The 17,116-nt window shown below is 40.5% G+C and overlaps 2 protein-coding genes, 1 long non-coding RNA gene and 2 other non-coding genes across 9 annotated transcripts in view; all 5 read right to left on the bottom strand.

Annotated features, from left to right (window-relative positions):
* Positions 1-6,708, bottom strand: part of myo1g (myosin IG) — a 42,405-nt gene extending 35,697 nt beyond the window's left edge. For 4 of the 5 annotated variants that reach the window (XM_041052786.1, XM_041052784.1, XM_041052785.1 and 1 more), the window contains exons 1-9: positions 5,830-6,696; positions 3,274-3,482; positions 2,697-2,790; positions 2,265-2,430; positions 1,340-1,393; positions 1,113-1,208; positions 832-948; positions 426-632; positions 34-179 (exon numbers count right to left, since the gene is read on the bottom strand). In XM_041052786.1, the coding sequence (XP_040908720.1) occupies positions 34-179; positions 426-632; positions 832-948; positions 1,113-1,208; positions 1,340-1,393; positions 2,265-2,430; positions 2,697-2,790; positions 3,274-3,482; positions 5,830-5,924 (1,184 nt within the window). In that variant the 5' untranslated portion in view covers positions 5,925-6,696. Of the gene's footprint in view, positions 1-33; positions 180-425; positions 633-831; positions 949-1,112; positions 1,209-1,339; positions 1,394-2,264; positions 2,431-2,696; positions 2,791-3,273; positions 3,483-5,829 lie in introns of all 5 variants that reach the window. The other variant, XM_041052788.1, reaches the window with a different exon arrangement.
* Positions 6,709-9,480: 2,772 nt separating this feature from the next.
* si:dkey-154b15.1 lies at positions 9,481-13,005 on the bottom strand. The gene is made up of 3 exons (XM_041052794.1): positions 12,464-13,005; positions 11,609-11,695; positions 9,481-11,340 (listed from the first exon to the last, which is right to left on the bottom strand). The coding sequence occupies exons 2-3, from the start codon at positions 11,663-11,665 to the stop codon at positions 10,069-10,071; spliced, it is 1,329 nt and encodes a 442-aa protein (XP_040908728.1). The 5' UTR covers positions 11,666-11,695; positions 12,464-13,005; the 3' UTR covers positions 9,481-10,068.
* Positions 13,006-13,643: 638 nt separating this feature from the next.
* On the bottom strand, positions 13,644-17,116 carry LOC121191587. The gene is made up of 5 exons (XR_005895123.1): positions 17,072-17,116; positions 16,790-16,830; positions 16,032-16,125; positions 14,950-15,100; positions 13,644-14,722 (listed from the first exon to the last, which is right to left on the bottom strand). It is a non-coding gene; the product is annotated as an uncharacterized LOC121191587 (long non-coding RNA).
* LOC121192536 lies at positions 15,317-15,451 on the bottom strand. Its single transcript, XR_005895212.1, has one exon. It is a non-coding gene; the product is annotated as a small nucleolar RNA SNORA9 (small nucleolar RNA).
* On the bottom strand, positions 16,476-16,610 carry LOC121192535. Its single transcript, XR_005895211.1, has one exon. It is a non-coding gene; the product is annotated as a small nucleolar RNA SNORA9 (small nucleolar RNA).

The following is a 17,116-nucleotide window of genomic DNA, read 5'->3' as shown; positions in this document are numbered from 1 at the left end:
AAGAGAAACATTTCACAAGGCAGTGACACCAACCTGTTGTTATCAAAGATCTCAAAGCCGTAGATATCCAGCACACCAATGACTGTGTTTTTCCCATGAAGCACTGGGTTGTAGTCTTTCACTTCAATGACACTGTTGATGCGGCCAACAATCCAGCCAAAAAGTCTTTCATAGAGAGCCTACAGCGAGGGAAGAACACAGCGTGTGCTTAGCAGAGCCAGAGATTAAAGTAATGTGACAAGTGTGAAAATTAGATGTTAGAAAAGCATGTTACAGTGATGATGTTCACATTATTTCCTCATCCCAGGGAAGCACTAAAACGATTAATCTGTATTAACTATAAATCTCATCCTGATTAGTTGCTTTGTCAAAGGAAACTGGGCTGCATGACTTGAAAATAAACCAACGGAACACGTAATCTGCACCTTGGCAAAGGCGTCCCGTCCGAAGCAGGCCTGCTGCTCCGTGTGGCCCTTCTCGATGACCTCGCCACCCCCGGTGGCCACCGTGCGGTACAGCAGGCTCTTGGCGACGTTCTCCGGATCTGTGGCTGTCAGCTCTGAGATGTGGTTCACAGCTTCGAGTCCCATGATCTGAACGTTCTCACCATCACTCTCAAACTGCATGTTACCCTAAAAAAGGCCATTGCAGTTTGTTATAGAGACATGATCTCATGATATGATGCTTCTTTATCTCAAGAATCACAGGTTAGTCTGCGACTCTACACTGATACAAAATCTATGTTAAATATTCTTTACCTATATTTATTTGATATTTTAATATAATTTTAACCTGTTATGTGTAAATCAATGTTCCTGTTTCATGACTTACCAACAGGAGAATGGTGGCCAGGACCTGATAAACTGAGTTAATCTCCTCTTTGGTGAAGCCGATCACATCCAGTGCACTCAACACCGCTTTGTGGTTTGAGCGATCATTGTTGGAGGTCTAAAGAAAGATGGATTTTGCCAGTGGATCAGTGACACAACATGACCTGAAGTGGTTTGTCTCATTTCATACGTCACCAAATGCTTTTTTTTTTTTTAAACATCTCATTTTGAAATGAACTTTAATGGTCTAAACGGCTAAAAATGTGGAGGGGACAAACTCACGGCTGTTGCAGCTCCCTCTTTGGTATACGCATAAACAGCTGGATCATTTACAAGGTGCAATGACTCCAGCGTTTCACCCGAGCCTCCACGCAGTAACTACAAAAACACAACAAATGCAGCAGTTAAACACAAATATTATTCTGTTGTGCAGGAATTTACTGGACATGTGATCATCAATGTTTCTTATATTTGTATGTTTTGCAGCAGCGGCACAGATTAGACTTTACCTGGTAAAATGAGTGGAAGTTCCTCTCCCCCTCTTGCTGTTGGACCACCCGGGACTTAAACAGGAAAAGAGATTATGGCCGTAAAACAAACATCCATCGTCAGACACGCGTACACTGTTTCGATCATTATTTTTGACCCGACCAGACCCCTGTGTTCCAGGTAATTAAGTGAGTGTTTGTTGAGATACATACAGGAAATATAGCAAATAAGGGTCTCCTGGGATAAAAACACATTTGTCTTAAGCTAAATCGTTGAAGTTGTCAGTATTTTTCAGCTGTGAAAGAGATCAGTATTCAGATGGGATGTTTTGTGGCAACATGAGAGCTGCATTTGAAAAAAGTAACAGACAAAGCCGAACCACCTAGTTTTTGAGAAGTAAAGAAAATATCCGCAACTAAACGACCAGATGTTTTTCCATCAGGATTTCAATTTGTTTTCTTTTTCCTCAAGACAATCACTTATACCAAACCTACTTCCAGGAGTGAGTCTGTACCAGCACCACTCCGACCGCTGGCAGAGAAACAGCACAGCTTAGGAACAGTGTGGTTATTTCTGCCCTGTGAGAATGAATCATGGCACCATCATTCACACTGTCTCTGAGCGCCAGACGGTTTTTTAACAGAGCGAATAAATACAGCAGCATCAAGTACCCCCAGGTGAACCATTCATTAACACGCTGCAGCCGCACACTGACTTCACAGACACATCTATTCATGGATGCTCCCTCGCACCTCTTTGTCATCACCTCATGAAACATTCATGTTTGGGAGAAAAGATGAAATTTAAAAACTAAATGAGGAGAACTTTTCTTTAGAGGTGGGCTCTTTGTGTCCCCGAAGAGCATATAACTCCTTTGTTTTTGTGTTTATTTGACCCTTGAAGGCCTCCTGTCCGCAGTCGAAGCCCCTCTTTCATCCTGCTCACCTTCTCCAGCAGGTAGTTGTTGATGTGTCCTCCGGTGGGGTCGCCGTTGAAGTTGAAGTTGATGTCCATGTACTTGCCGAAGCGGCTGGAGTTGTCGTTGCGATTTGTCTTGGCGTTCCCAAAGGCCTCCAGCACACAGTTGGACTTGAGCAGCACATTCTTCACACTGATTTATCACAGCGTGGAAACCGTTGATGGAAACGTGCGAGAAGCAGCCATGAGGGAGGTGAGAGGAAAAGAAGGTGAGATGATTTATGATAACATAAAATTCTCATGATCCAATTATTTACTTGTGTTGGACTTGAGAATAAAACTCATTTGGATCCACGTTTCAGTTTATAGTACTGTTTTAATGAATCCAACATTAGCTCAGTCTTACTCATGAATAAATGAACAATAATTTCTTAACCTTTAGATCATTGCACCTCTCACCTCTCGACCTCCGCCCTCTGGCTCGGGTTTGTGATGGCTGCAATGTACTGCATGATGTATTTACTGGCTTCCGTTTTTCCTGCCCCACTTTCACCTGAAAGCACAAAATGCACAACAAATTTCACAACACTGATAAACAGACCATCACATCTCAGACTGATGGTTGTTTGTCCATGTCTGACAACATAGAGCTGACCCTGACAAGCTGAGTCTGTGTTGCTGTGTTGTACTAAAACAGGCACAGCACAGGGGATGAAGTCTTTCGAGCAACAACGTGTCAAACCTCAGGGTTTCTGGTCCCATCGACAGAGATAAAGAGCAAAGGTGTGTCTCCATTTGTCTAGTTTTCCGGTGTGTGATGACAAGCATTAGTTTCGACTGCCAAACAAGTCGACCTTTATTAGTGTTAAACCATCAATTTATTGGTTTTGCTTTTAACTAAACAAATATAATGCAGTGTGTTTTCAGCCCACTAAAAAGGGAAATGAGAATTTGTTGTATGCGACTTGTACCAGGCAGGACTGTGGCTCATGAGGTCAAAGTTGAGGTGACGTTTAAGAGTGTGAGGGAGACAGACCTGATATGACGATGCAGGTGTCTTTGGCCCTTCTCTTCATGGCTTTGTAGGCAGCATCGGCCACTGCGAACAGGTGGGGAGGGTTTTCGTAGAGCTCCCGGCCCCGGTACGCATCGATGGTGTCTTTGCCATAACTGTCCATCTGTCTGTAAGGGTTTACAGAGACGACCACTTCTCCGATGTAGGTGTAGATACGACCCTTCTCAAACCTACACACACGGAAGACAATCCCACACAATAATGATTTACAGCTGCTGTTAATCAAATTTCACATACATGTGCAAAAATCATTCACGTGTGTAGAAATATACATATCCTACATCCATTTACTGTAAATATGATATGGCATGGTATGTATATTTCATTTATTCATTCACTCATTTAAGGAAACAAAGAACAGTTTGGCTTGAGTTTCCCATGACAGTTTCACACCGCCCATGAAAAAAAACCCTCGATAAAAGTTCATATAAGCTCATCCACCTATGTCATGCGTGGCTGACAGGAAGTGACACAAGTGTGTGTACCCTGAAAGCAGGAAATGAAACTTGTGGTTCAAAGGGCGTCACAGCCTTGTGTAACCTCTTGTGGGTTTTGCTGTGCCGAGAAGGATAAAACTGTCCTGTCACAAGGGTTAGCTCAGTTGCTAAATGCTCCTTGACTTTTTGTTGCTGCCCGATTTCAAAGACCAAGCTAAGAAATGCAATGTTTTTATTTTTGAGTTTTGCCTTTGCAGACCTCAGAAACACAGATTATCCCTTTGTTTACTGGAGTATTTGTGCAATCTCTGTCCACTAAAGAAATATTATGTGACCATAAAGTATTTTCTAGGTGTTTGCATTCAGGTAGTCACTGGTAACATACAGTGATGGACAATAACTAAGTGCACTTACTCAAGTGTTTCAGCACAGTTTTGAGGTACTTGTACTTTAGTATTTCCAGTTCCAGTACTCCACTTTTCTTCTTATAACAGAGTATTGCTGCTTATACTTAAGTAAAATATATTTGTTCCTTTTTCACCACTGGTAATATATCAGTTAAACTGGACTAATGAAAAAGCCATAATGGAAACCAGATAAACTCCACTGTGGGACACCAAAAGTTTTTACTAAAAGAAATGCTTTTGTCCATCACACCTATGTGAACTTATACTTTTACTTTCTCTTCCTCAATGATAAACTTGGAATTCTAACCATATGATTTGACTAGGAGTACATGAAAGCACCATTGGTTTTGGTCTGAGTAAAGCTAGACTACGTCAACTGGGAGTCAAGGAGGGTCCCTCTGGATGGGCAGTGCCCATAAAGATCCCACACACGAATTGAGACACAGCTATCAACGAGTTTGGCCGCTCCTGAGTTATTGGAAAGCCTCCTTACTAATGACTGAGTCATAGTAACAGTAAATCTGATTGTCACTCTGCGCCTTTTACATTTTTCCAACTTGCTGCTATCACCAACCTACAGCACCTAAATTGGTCTCTTGTCAGTAAAAACAATCAGATTTGCAATCAAGTCTTGATCTCTGGTAGTAAGTAAAGGAAAAAGTTTTCAAATGCAAACATACAGAGCTCACAGCTGAACATGAAAAAGTAGAGCAAATGTTATTATAGTAGGCTTATATCAGCACAAACCTCAGGGCCAGACAAGTCTGATCAAGCTTTGCGAAGAAATTCTCGCCACATCAATTGTTTGCCAACCAATGATGTCAATCAGACGCCAAGCCAGAGTTGCTATGTGAAAAATGTTAATTGAGGGCTGTCTGCTGCACACATCACCGGAGAAAGTGTGAGTTATTTTCTCTAAATATAGAACTCAGAACTTATTTGATTTTGTTTGACATTTTGGCGTGTGTCCCGCTCTGCTGATCCTTGGATGACTGCTTGAACTGAGGACATGATGCCCCCTGGAAGGACACTGAGGAAGTGAGACTGGTCAAGAAAGAAAAAAAAAAAAAAGAACTGTCTGGACTCAGAGTCAAGTGGCGAGTGTAAAATCCCTGAGCAATAACATCCAAGAGAGTTTAAATGTCACAAGACAAAAGTTACATAAACATATTAACTTGTACTGGTTTGATGAGGCTAGCTGTTGTGTTGGTATTGTGCCATGTGCTGTGCTTACTCAACAGCACAGCCAGTGTAATGCGGTGATGATCAAATCAACCGCAAGTTTATATCTAAACCCGGAGGGTGAGCGGGAAAGGCAAAAACCGAAGTGACTCATGTTTGTTTTGTCTCTTTTCCCCTCCATGTTCCATCTGTGTGGCCTCTCTTCGCTTCAAGTTTTTTGAGATCAAATCATAGAGATACTGTCAATTTGGTGATCCAGCACTATTGTAAGAAAGTGTTGTGAGTCTGTGAATAACAGAGACAGTTAAGCATTATACCCAAGTCGTTTTGAAGCCAACTAAACAAAGACTTGTAGAAGAACTTGAAGAATTGTAAAGCTTTTCTTTATATATGAGGTAAATATGAAGTGTTATGCTTTGAATCTCTGACACCCAGCTGCTTCCACCCTCTTCCCCTCCCATCTTCCTCTCTAACAGTACCTCCGGCCTTACCTCAGCTTCAGGTTCGCAGTAAACTGCTCCATCGTCACCTCATCCAGCAGCACAAAGTCTGACTTCCCAAACTCCAGGCCCTCCAGCTCCGCCATACCGGTCTGTAGTCGCTAATCACACACACACACAAAAAAAAACAAAAAAACGAACAAGACGCAGAGGAAGAGAAAGCAGCTCAAGGAAGAAGAGAAGTATGGTCGACTTCTGGGGCCCGGTAGTGTCAGTGAGTGCTGTGGGCGTGGTGTGCTCTTCAAGGGTGTGCTTAGTCAAGTCACTCAGAGCTGCGGTCTACAAGCTACAGCACGTCATCTTGTCAGTCAGCCCATACCCTCACACAAGCCTATATAAATAGCAGGAGGCTATCTTTGTAAGCGCACAACGCTTCTGCATCCTCTTCTGTCTCTCTTTTCCTGCCACAGCGTCTCCTGTTTCTAAACTGTCACCAAACTACTTTCACTACAGCGCTTTACTCTCTTTCTTCTCAGCCTCGGCTTTTGTGTGCATTTTGTGTATCTTTTCTTCCCAGAAACAGGAACCCGCATCTGACATACTGCCAGACAAGAGCAGTTAACCTTGGAAATTTGAGGGCAGAAAATGGCCTTTATCTCCTGGGAAGGATCGTGGTATTTCCTTTCTTAACTTGGCACTGGCAGTACAACTTGTCCCTTAGGGTTTTCTCTAAACCAGAGGTTCCCAACGCACAGCAGCAGTGCCAAGCTGGAACTTGAGCAACTCAGTTCTTGGATGCCAGAGGTTTAGCAGCACTGTTTGAATGTAGGTGTGTGTGTTTAAGTTCAGGCAGTGCACTGACTAACCTGTTAGCTAAGATGTTCAGAGACAGTTGATTTCTGAACCACTTGATTTTTCTCTTGAAAAAGGGAACCCTTAACTTTTCAAAGCAGGAACGCGCTTCGGATTTTTTCGGTCCGTGGCGTCCTTGAGTCATGAGAGAATTACTGGGATAGGAAATAAGAAAAGAAAAAACAGTTAATGCTGCCCTGTGATTACAGGTCACAGGTGGACATCACTTCACATTACATGGCCACAAAACATATTGGGAACCGCTGGTGCTCACGTGTTCGCTTTCATGCTCACCAGGGGTTGTTTTTAGTCAAACATTCGGTTGCCGTAGCAACCACCGCTTGGAGTTCCACAGCAGTTAAAAATTAACCGACACGGTCATGTCCACCATCTTTTTTACAATACTGTTTGAAAACAACAAAAAACAGTGAATAACAAAGAAGAAAATCAGCTTTCCCCCGGTTTCCAGTGTCGCTCATGATACTGTGGGCCAAACCTCTCCGACGTTCTGATACTTCCTCCTAATTTTCCTATTTTCCTTTTCTTTCACAGTGGCTGAGGTGTAGTGGGACAGAGAATATGAACATGCTACTTACACACTTAATATTTTTATCTTTACATATTTTTTTTTTGTATTTATGACACACAAGCACCTAAGCAAGCAGGTAAGAGCCACTGTAATTTCGTTGGACATTGTTCAATGACAATAAAGGCTATTCTATTCTAAAAGCCCTTAAAATCAACCCATAGAGAGAGTTTCAGCTCCACATGCAAACATACTTCTCAGCCCTAAAAGTCACAATAAAGAGGGAAAGATCCACCAATCTGATGAACTCTCAGCTGCTCTACATGTTGCAGCAGTGAGCGTTTATCTTTCCAAACACAGGCGAATTACACAGCTCAGCCAGCATTGTCTGTTTCATGAGTCTGAGATAAGGATGAACAGCTACATCATATGAAAACCTTCTAAAAAAAAAGAAAAAAAAAAAAGTTTGATATATTTAAATTAAAGAAGTCACTTTTAGAATATAATCCTTACTTTTACACTGCTTTCACTTCAATTTTAAAGAACTGGTTCACCCAAATTACAACATATTTCCTCACTGACCCCTAGTGGTGTCTAGACAGATGGATAACTTTGGCTTTGTCCGACAAAGTGTTAAGGTATCTGTCTCTGAGATTTCTGCTGCTACCCCAAAACAATGGAGGTGAAAGGAATTTAGTCCGTGGTGCTCAGAGTATTGAAAATGGGATATAGCACGTGAATGAATGTGTTTATGTTGTACAAATTTGTGCTGCTGTTTGACAGCTGAATTTCTCCCCATGGAGAATCAATAAATTATTATCTATCTATACGGCACAACCTGGGAAAATAAATCACAGAGTAGATTCCACTAAAGTTAAATGAGAAAATGTGAATTTGTTATTGTTAGACAAAACTATTCCAACTCAAGGCCCACTTACTAGCTTTTTCCTGAGCTCTCAGACAACACAGCCAGTCGGTCAGTTAGCTCTCCAAACAGACCTTAATCCTTAAGCTTCCTTATTTTGGCTATAAAATAATGAAATAATGGAGAACTCAGTTAGTTGTCTGTTGTACTTCTCCATCTTTCTGCCCACTTATGTAAAGGTTTGAAACATCATGGCGACAAAAATCAAACTTAAAAGAGTAAAACCACAGCACTTGGATCTGTGGTGCCGGAGAGATTTCTCATCATCTGTGTTTTAGTTTTTACTGCCTAAAAAAAAAACCCTCTGAGTCATAATTATAGTCATCAGTGCAGCCCTGTTTGAGTGGTCTCTTTAAATCATAAATTCATAAGCTTTGATAGGAAAATTATGAGTAAAGGGACTTCACCATCATACTGAAACATTATTATTTGTCAGAAATACACAACACCTACCCACTGTAGAGTGTTCACATGTTTCCTGACAGCATGTTTTCTCCTTATGTGTCTCATCTGTAGTTCTTTTCTGTGTAATGGCAGAAGTATCCCGTCAAACATCCATTAAGACTATTGCAGTTTTTTTTCTGTAACTACAGTTGCCTGTTAGATGCTCATCAGCTGTCATTACTTCCTCTCTCATCTTCAGTTTAAATGACTGTCAGGAAGTGTTTCACTTCCTGCTCTCTCATCTGCTTCTGTCTCCATCTAGATGTTGGACTCAGGTGTTACAGCAGGTAACAGAGGTGCACACTGACAGTGGCCACAAACACGCAATGTAATTACAGTGCAGCACAAACATATGGAGATTAAACATGAACATATGTCACTATCACATTTAATTAACACTCAAAGAGCCTTCAAATCACCTATTGTACTTCATGTTATTGTTTTTCATGGTGGTTTGTGTAATTAGTTTCTATAGTGACTTCTCTGTTCTCACATTTACATGAGTTACATTTTAGCCCTTCAGCTCATGCTGTTATCCACTGAGCAGATTTAGGTACAATAATACAATTGTGTGAGAGATGTCAGTTTGTCAGACTGTTCTCATACTAATCCTATCATAACAGTGCATTGCTTCATAAACCACAGTATGGACACGTTATTATTGTTCGAGTATAATAAAAATTTTGACATAAGTAGGGTCAGTCACAACCTTCATCAACGTGACTGACCAATTAAAATTTTACACTTCAACAATAATCATTTAAAAGAGCAGATTTAAAAGAGTGGACATTTCTGTCCCAAAATTTTTGGAACAGAAATGTCAAATAAATGTTTGAGGTACAGTAGAGAGAAAGAGAAGATCAACACCAGCAGCGGCATAATGATCCACCAGTTAACAAGCCCCTGTGGTCAAAAAGAATAAATCTAATAAAAATGTAAAGAGCTGCACATTTTAAGTAAAACATCCAAATATTCTCTTGTTTAAGCTTCATAAATGTGATTTGTTGTTTTCCTTTGTCCAAACATAATTTTAAAATTAAATTTCTTTGGGTTTTTGAAAAGAAACAAATTCAGAAAATGATTTTCTCATCCGCTTTAAAGACGAATTTAGCCCTATTTTTAATGAAATAATTTGACATTTTGCAAAATACAATTATTTGCTTTCTTGCTGAAAGGTAAATGTGAACAGTGTTTGTACAATAAAAAAGAAGCTTCAACCTGCAGGTGGTTGGGATTAGCTCAGCACTGAACTGGAAACACGAGGAAACAGCTGGTCTGGCTCTGAGAGCATGAGCCTGTGTAAAATCAGAACTTATGTTAATAAAGTGTATTTGCCAAAATGTCAAACATTTCCTTTAATGCTCAAATAACAGTTTCTAAAAAATCCAGTATCAGTAAGACTATTACAACACAATGTCACTGCCTCTTCAAATCTATTATTTAATAAAAAATTAGCAGGTATTTAAACACATCAAATGGTGAAAGATAACACCAGGATCTCAGTGCTGTCTTCTTTCATTAACAAAGATTCACTGCTCATTTTTCATTTTCTCAATTTTTTAAGCCTTTGTCGTATATTTGTATTAACACTTAGTAAAGGCTGCAACAGTGATTTAGGAGACTTCTGTTTGTTTTCCTTCTCTTGCACAAAGCCATCAGGCCTTTCTTCACGCTTTTTTCCGCGGGACTCCGAGCGGCTTCTTCTCCCTAAAGCTCCATTTTGACCAAGACGAGATTCAGTTCTCTGCTCGGGTTTGGCAACTTCCTGTTCATTATCCTGGTACTTTGATGGAGAGTAACCTGCAGCTGCAACAGGCTTTGATGGGGAGTAACCTGCAGCTCCTGCAGGAGACCGATTAGCGATGGCTCCACCGTCTCCTGTGTTCTTTCGGTTCATCGGTGGCAGGGAGCTACTCCTCCCCCTGGGGTTTTTCTTTAATGTCCTTCCTGTACGCTGTTGTGACTGGTCAACCGGCCTCCCCAACAGCTTCTGCTTTAACTCGTAGCTTTCGACAGACGGTCCAATGAGGTGAAGCCTGTCGTTCATCTCACACACAAGCACTGAACTGTAAATGCCACGGTTTTCCCGAATTGCCTCTAAAAGAGCTTCACCTTTGTGATCTATGTCTGTCCGAGGAACGTCCTGTGTGCGTAGTGATTTGCTGAGATCATCCAGGAGGTCCTGTAGTTTACTGACGGCTACCCTCGCACTCTTGCCCAGTAAAGTGATGCTGGAGCTATCACCAGATTCGTGCACTTCCATTTCAACGTTATGGTTCTCCTGGATGATGTGAATGTATTTTGTCCTGAGTTGCTCTGCGTACTTAAACACATCTGCATCAACAACAAAGGACTCGCTTCCGTGCCTTAATGAAGCACGCTGGTCTGCTCTTGGAGAAGATGAAGCTCTGTACTCCGGAGAGCTTGGAGGATTGTGGGAAGCGTTTGACACCCAAGATGCAGAGTTGTTGGGTGAGGACGGAGAACCACGCAGAGCCTTGTCTCTGGATTCTAACCTGCCTCTGTTACCATGTGACACATAGCCGTTGTTGGTATAGAGTGTGGAAATGGCTTTAGAGGAAACAGTTTGGACTGGTGAGGATGAGAATGGCGTCGTCTTGGTCTGGGTTTGTGAGTTAAGAAGTTGCTCCAAGCTGACCCTCACACATTTGAGCTTCCAAAACGAACCCCTGACACGCACCTGATTTCTGCCCAGATCTCTCATCTCGAAGTCCTGTGACCTGAGGATTTCTCGCACCTTTGTCTCATCTCGAAAAAGATTCAAATGAATCGTTGCCTCCACTGTAAAATCCATCTGAGAAAAGTAGCCAGAGAAATATAGACAATCAAAGAGCTTGAAGACGAACAGAAATTAAACATTTTTTTGGTTAGCTCACAATGAGTCCTTTGAGCCCACCATGTTCCTACAGTAGCCCAGAATGGACAAACAAACAATGGCTCTAGACAGAGCCTGCCACATTTTTACACTTCATGAAGGCAACCAAATCTTCTCCTACACACTTGGAAAGGGAGGGGTGAAGACACCACTAAATCCTGTAAATATGTTGGGAACCTTTAATTACCTCAGGACATTCAGCTGTTTTCACTATGAAATGACGCTGCTGATTCACCCGAAGCATGAGAGCTCCTTCACATGACTCGAACAGCAACTGTGGAAAGAGACACATGATTTAACTTCCTGGCAGATTGATTGATTGACTGATTTGATGACTGACTGTAAAAAAAAATGTTTTCAGGAGCTGAGATTTCTGACTTTCAAAGACAATTTTTTTCAACTTATTTCATCTATTCTGAAGAAAACCCTCCCTCACATACAAACAAATGCATATACTATGTCTGTGTAGTGTGTACGCTGTTCCTTACAGTGAACTAATACCATGACAAGCAAAACCAACAATGTCTTAGTCTGTAGTCAATATTTTCTGACTTCCCTACTTTGTCTGAGACACTCTACCCCAAACCCATTTGTTCCTACTGAAAACAAAAATCTTAATTGTAAAAACAGGTCACAAATATGTAGTTTAATGCTTATAAAAGACTTAATTTCCTAAAACATCTGGGTACTGTAGTTTTTGACAGATGCCACTCAAACAGGAATATTTTTGGAGTCTATGTACCACATGACAACACTCTGGAGTCTCTCTATTCATTTGTGAGCATGTTTTATTAACACAACTTTTCCTAAAGTACAGGACAGATATGATCTCATCATTTAACTGAATTCTTTCGCTTGTTACGGTGGTTAGTTTATCATGTCTCATCTGCTTCTCATTAGTTCATTAGTGTACCATGTCATATTATCTGCTTATTATTTTGTCTGCCTCTCTGTTGCTGTTGATGTTTTGTTTCAGTTGTTATGTTTGAACTGGCACCGCCTAACACCGTGTTTTATGTGGATGCTGTGCTCCATGACTTACGATGAAAGCCTGTCCCGGCTGATGACAGGGGTGCAGCACCTTCAGCACCCCTCCTCCTCCTCTTCACCTATCAGCTGGTAAAACATGCGGCGAACCCAAAACCTCAGTCGTGCTTCCCCTCTTTCTCCATCTGGAAACTCTGTGAGAGCAAAGGTTAACACACATAATGCACTTTAAAGTGTTTTGAGTATTACGTGTTGTATGAAAATCTCTCGAGTTTCTGGGCGACGTGAGTCGAAGACGTTTCACCGAAAGTGAAAGTAACGCTTCAGGCAAAAGGAAAAACAAAATGTGTCGCTCGCGGGCAGATGAACTAAAACATTCAAATTAAGATTTAGGTCCATGAAAAAAGTGAATGCATCGGTTATAATAGTAGAAATCAACGAGCATCATCTTGTTTGCAGATTGAAGTACCCCGTCAAACTTTCTAAACTAGACCGAGGGAATTGTGCGTCGATTTTTTTTTGGTTTCCTCGTTGATATTTTCGTTACAGGCGAACATACAGCGACAAACGCAGACTGGATCTAACTCTGTAGGTCTGAGTGAGGATGGCAACTTACTTTTTTCAACTCACCTGTTCGTTTCAGGACTGCGCCTTCATAAAGTGCTGTTGAAACCGAAAGTAATAACGTCACGTCCGCTCCAGATTTACGACTCAGTCCACGGTAAATAAAATTAAAAGAAAAAGAAAAAGAAAAAAAAAAAAAAACATAAAACAAAAACAATTCTCGACATTATTTTCACTAAGGAAATGTCCGTATTTACCCATGTGCAAACTTAATAACAATATTTCAATTTGCCAGAGCCCGTCACCGTCTCAGTGAAAACCCCTTAAACGTTTTATGTAGATTAACCAGAATAAAATTTACTTCACTGACATGACAGATCAGAAACCGATAATACCAACCTCACAGAAAATAACTGACAGATTAGCAATAAATACTCAATATCAACAATCATCAAATACCATATGATCAAAGACATTAAATAACTAAAACCCATTATAAGAAGTAAATTTAAACAAATCAGAAGCAAAGTGCTGCTCATTTGTTCATAATTTGTTTTGTCACTTTAATTTTAACATGAATCCAACTTTAGGTCGATACGCCACACAAACACAGAAGTAAAATAAAATTCCCAGATTTTAAGTTTTTTTTTTTTTTTTTTTTTTGATTTACTCTGAAACTTTTCTTCACAGTTCATAAGATCCGGGTCTGTGGTACAAACAGCGCCCTCAAGTGGATCTTAATCAGTATTAAACTTTTTTTTTTTTTTGCCTCAGTGTAAACAATACACTGACCAGTGTTTCAAACCTTTTACCAAAGCTCATGAATGATCTTTCATTTTCAGGTTTATTGCACAGACATTTGGGTTTACACAATCTCAAACATGATGGTAAATTATTCCTCACATTTCACACCTTTCATATGTTGTCTAATCAGAACCAACAGTTTAATGAATTGTCAATGTGTTTCTTTTTCTTTGTAAATCCAGTTTTAACATCACTGTACAAGCTCAAAACAGTTTCTATAACAAACAAGTTACAACTACAGCAAATGTGTTCAGATAAAGTTTATTTCAACACTTTCAAATCCTTTAAGTACAAAAACTAATAATACATGTATGAGGGATATAATCTAGGGTTTTGTTTTTTTTTTTAAATAATTAGCATTTTGGTATAGATTGGGGGAAAAAAACTGTCACTAAGCAAAAATGATTTTGCTTAAAATATGGTGAGAGAAGTTTGAGCAAATGATGCCAAGTAGTTCTATTAATTCAGTTATTGTAAGAAAGATTAAATGTTGACCCACTTTGGTCCTTTTGTCACAAACGCAAACACTTTTTGTCAAAGTATAACTCGTTTTCAAACCTCAAATAACCAAATAACAAAGCAGCAGTGTGTAGCATGTTACCTCTTTACTCGATGTTTCTATTGCGTCTCTGCTGTAAAGAACACGATGCAGTTCCTAATATTTGCAGGTAGAGGTCAGTAAAAGCTTGATTATTTCTATGAAACCACGTAAATATGCTTTGGTTTGGGTCTGGATCATTCAGTGTATTTCTTCCTCACATCACATCACAGTTGTTACTGATAAATGTTGGTTAACAACCCATGATTGACTTCTGAACCATAAACTACATTTCAGCTCTTCAAATTTTACATTAAGTACTGACATTCTGTTTTCTGCAGCAAACACATTTCTACCTGATATCTTCTGGCGATATCCCAACAGAGAATCCAGGAAGGTCCTGAAAACCTGAGGGTGCAAAAGTGACAAAAAATTAGATTTCACAGTGTGGCTTTGCAAATTCAGGATGCTGAGTATGATATTGAGTGTTTCAATGATTTGTAGGTTTCTACCATGTAGGAGAGTTGTAAACTGCTCTGGATGAATGACTACCAAAAACAGTAGATTTAAATGTCCAAAGTAGAAAAAAAGTTCATCACACTCTTTTCATTGTTGTTAATAGTCTAGTTGCAGACCTGTAATCCCTCTAATGTCGGTTTCGACTGACTGCCAGGTCCTCTTCCCTCCTCAGCTGCAGCAGGAGTCTGAAGTCATCTCCAATCCATCAGCTATAGCTGCTTATCCTTTGCAGGGTCGGGGTGGGTGGGGGGCTGGAGCCTATCCCAGCTGACAGAACAGGCCACCAGTCAATCACAGGACTGATATACAGAGACAGACAACCATTCATAACTAGGGGCAATTCAGAGAAAGGCCACAGCACGCTTGTGAACACACAACCTTCTTAATGTGAGGTGACACTGCACCATTGTGCCACCCCTTTTAGTCGTAACACATAATTCACCTTCAATGATCAATGGATAGAAGAAGAATAAACACCTGACAGTGTGTCTGAGGTTTACCTATAACCCTGCCATGAAGAGTCACAGCAGGGCCTCAAACAGCCTCACGTCTCTCTAGCAGACACTACAGGAAAGGACAGGGCCACTGCAGGCCCGGCCTCGCTGGAAAGGTCTGCACAAGACCTACAGGTTTACTTTTCAACAACAATATGGATATACAGCAAGACCTGGGATTATCAGATTGTTGTCACTGCACCAGGGCCGGAATTTATTACCATTTCTCTATCAGTCAAAAATGATCATCCCAAGGCACCACAGCCTCACAACAACACAGAAAATAAAGCAGTAAATCAAACCACAGGTGAGGTTGTACATCAAAATTAATTGTTGCTTTAGACTCATTACTTGCTACTACGCTAAACTGTTGAACTAGTACATTATGATGGCAGTCTCAAAGGTGATACTGGCAAAAAAGTAGTTCGCTGACTCTCAAAGCTTAATTTTTTTCCCTTTCCCTATTCAACATGGCTCAACCTGCATTTCATCCTCAAAGACATTTCTAAGTTGTCAGGTTTTTATTGTGACTGCAATTTAAATCCTACTGGACTATAATGAAACTAACAATATACTAACAAGCAATTTTAAGAGCTTAAAATGAGGGTAGATCATGGCAAAAGTGACATGCAAAGCAAATACTTTCAACTGACAAACTTTCTAATGAAATCCAATCCTGGAAAAAAAAAAAAAAAAACACAAACCAGAATGATCAATGTTTTATTTTCCTCCTTCATGAGTACCAGATGTCAGTCAGGAGGTCTGAGCGGGGCAGAGCTTGGCTTCATCTCAGCAGTCCTGTAAAACAGCATTTTACTTTGCTGAGTACTGAGTTTTAGAAAAATTTCACTGACGGTCACGTCATGCATTATTTGCCATGAAGGGATGAGAGTGTGACGGCTGATATAGGACTGGGTGCTAAATTAAACACATTGCACAGTTATGTAGTCTGTTAATTACAGTCTATTTTACCATCTGATAAAATCTTCGGTGGTAGTGAAAACCTGCCGACTCATTCTTTTATGGCACATGTCTGATATGATTCGAGGGATTTTCCCTTGTACATAAAATACAAAACACTACGCAGAATTAAGGCACGCTCAAGGTTTCAGTAATAATAATCTAATTTACACGATAAACGCTAAACGGTGTGTCTGAGGTTTACCTATAACCCTGCCATGAAGAGTCACAGCAGGGCCTCAAACAGCCTCACATCTCTCTAGCAGACACTACAGGAAAGGACAGGGCCACCGCAGGCCCGGCCTCGCTGGAAAGGTCTGCAGAATCCACATTCAAACACTGAAAAGTTTGAAGTTTTTAATGCTAGCGCTAATGCTAGTGCCAATGCTAGTGTTAGCATGTCGTTTTCTGTGTGAACAACATGCACAACTTTTCACAACCACTACCGCTACGTTCACATGAGCTAGGAGTAACAGAAAGTGACCAAAAAAATCAGACAAACCTTTGCATGTTTAAGCTGGACGTGGCAGGCATGTCTCCAGTCTGTAAACAACACAGAAAATAAGAAATAACGGCTGTCTGAAACCGCAGCATGTTTGTGAGCTAGCTAGCTAGCAGGAGTGCAGCACCCACATTTCACCGATTTTAACCGTTCAAAACGACGTTTCCTCGACAAAAAACGCAATTTTATGACACTTTGCTTAAAGAAAACACACTTCAGCGAGTCACAAACTTAGTATATTTCATAATTAAAGTTAGATGGCGGTAGATTAATTCAACGTACCATCGCGTCCAGCCCGCTACCTCTCCGCGTTCAGTTTAAAAATCT

The sequence above is a fragment of the Toxotes jaculatrix genome, chromosome 13 (genome assembly GCF_017976425.1).
Source record: "Toxotes jaculatrix isolate fToxJac2 chromosome 13, fToxJac2.pri, whole genome shotgun sequence".
Classification (NCBI taxonomy): domain Eukaryota; kingdom Metazoa; phylum Chordata; class Actinopteri; family Toxotidae; genus Toxotes; species Toxotes jaculatrix.
Note: the sequence above shows the minus strand (reverse complement) of the source record. Positions and strands in the feature narration are given on the sequence as shown.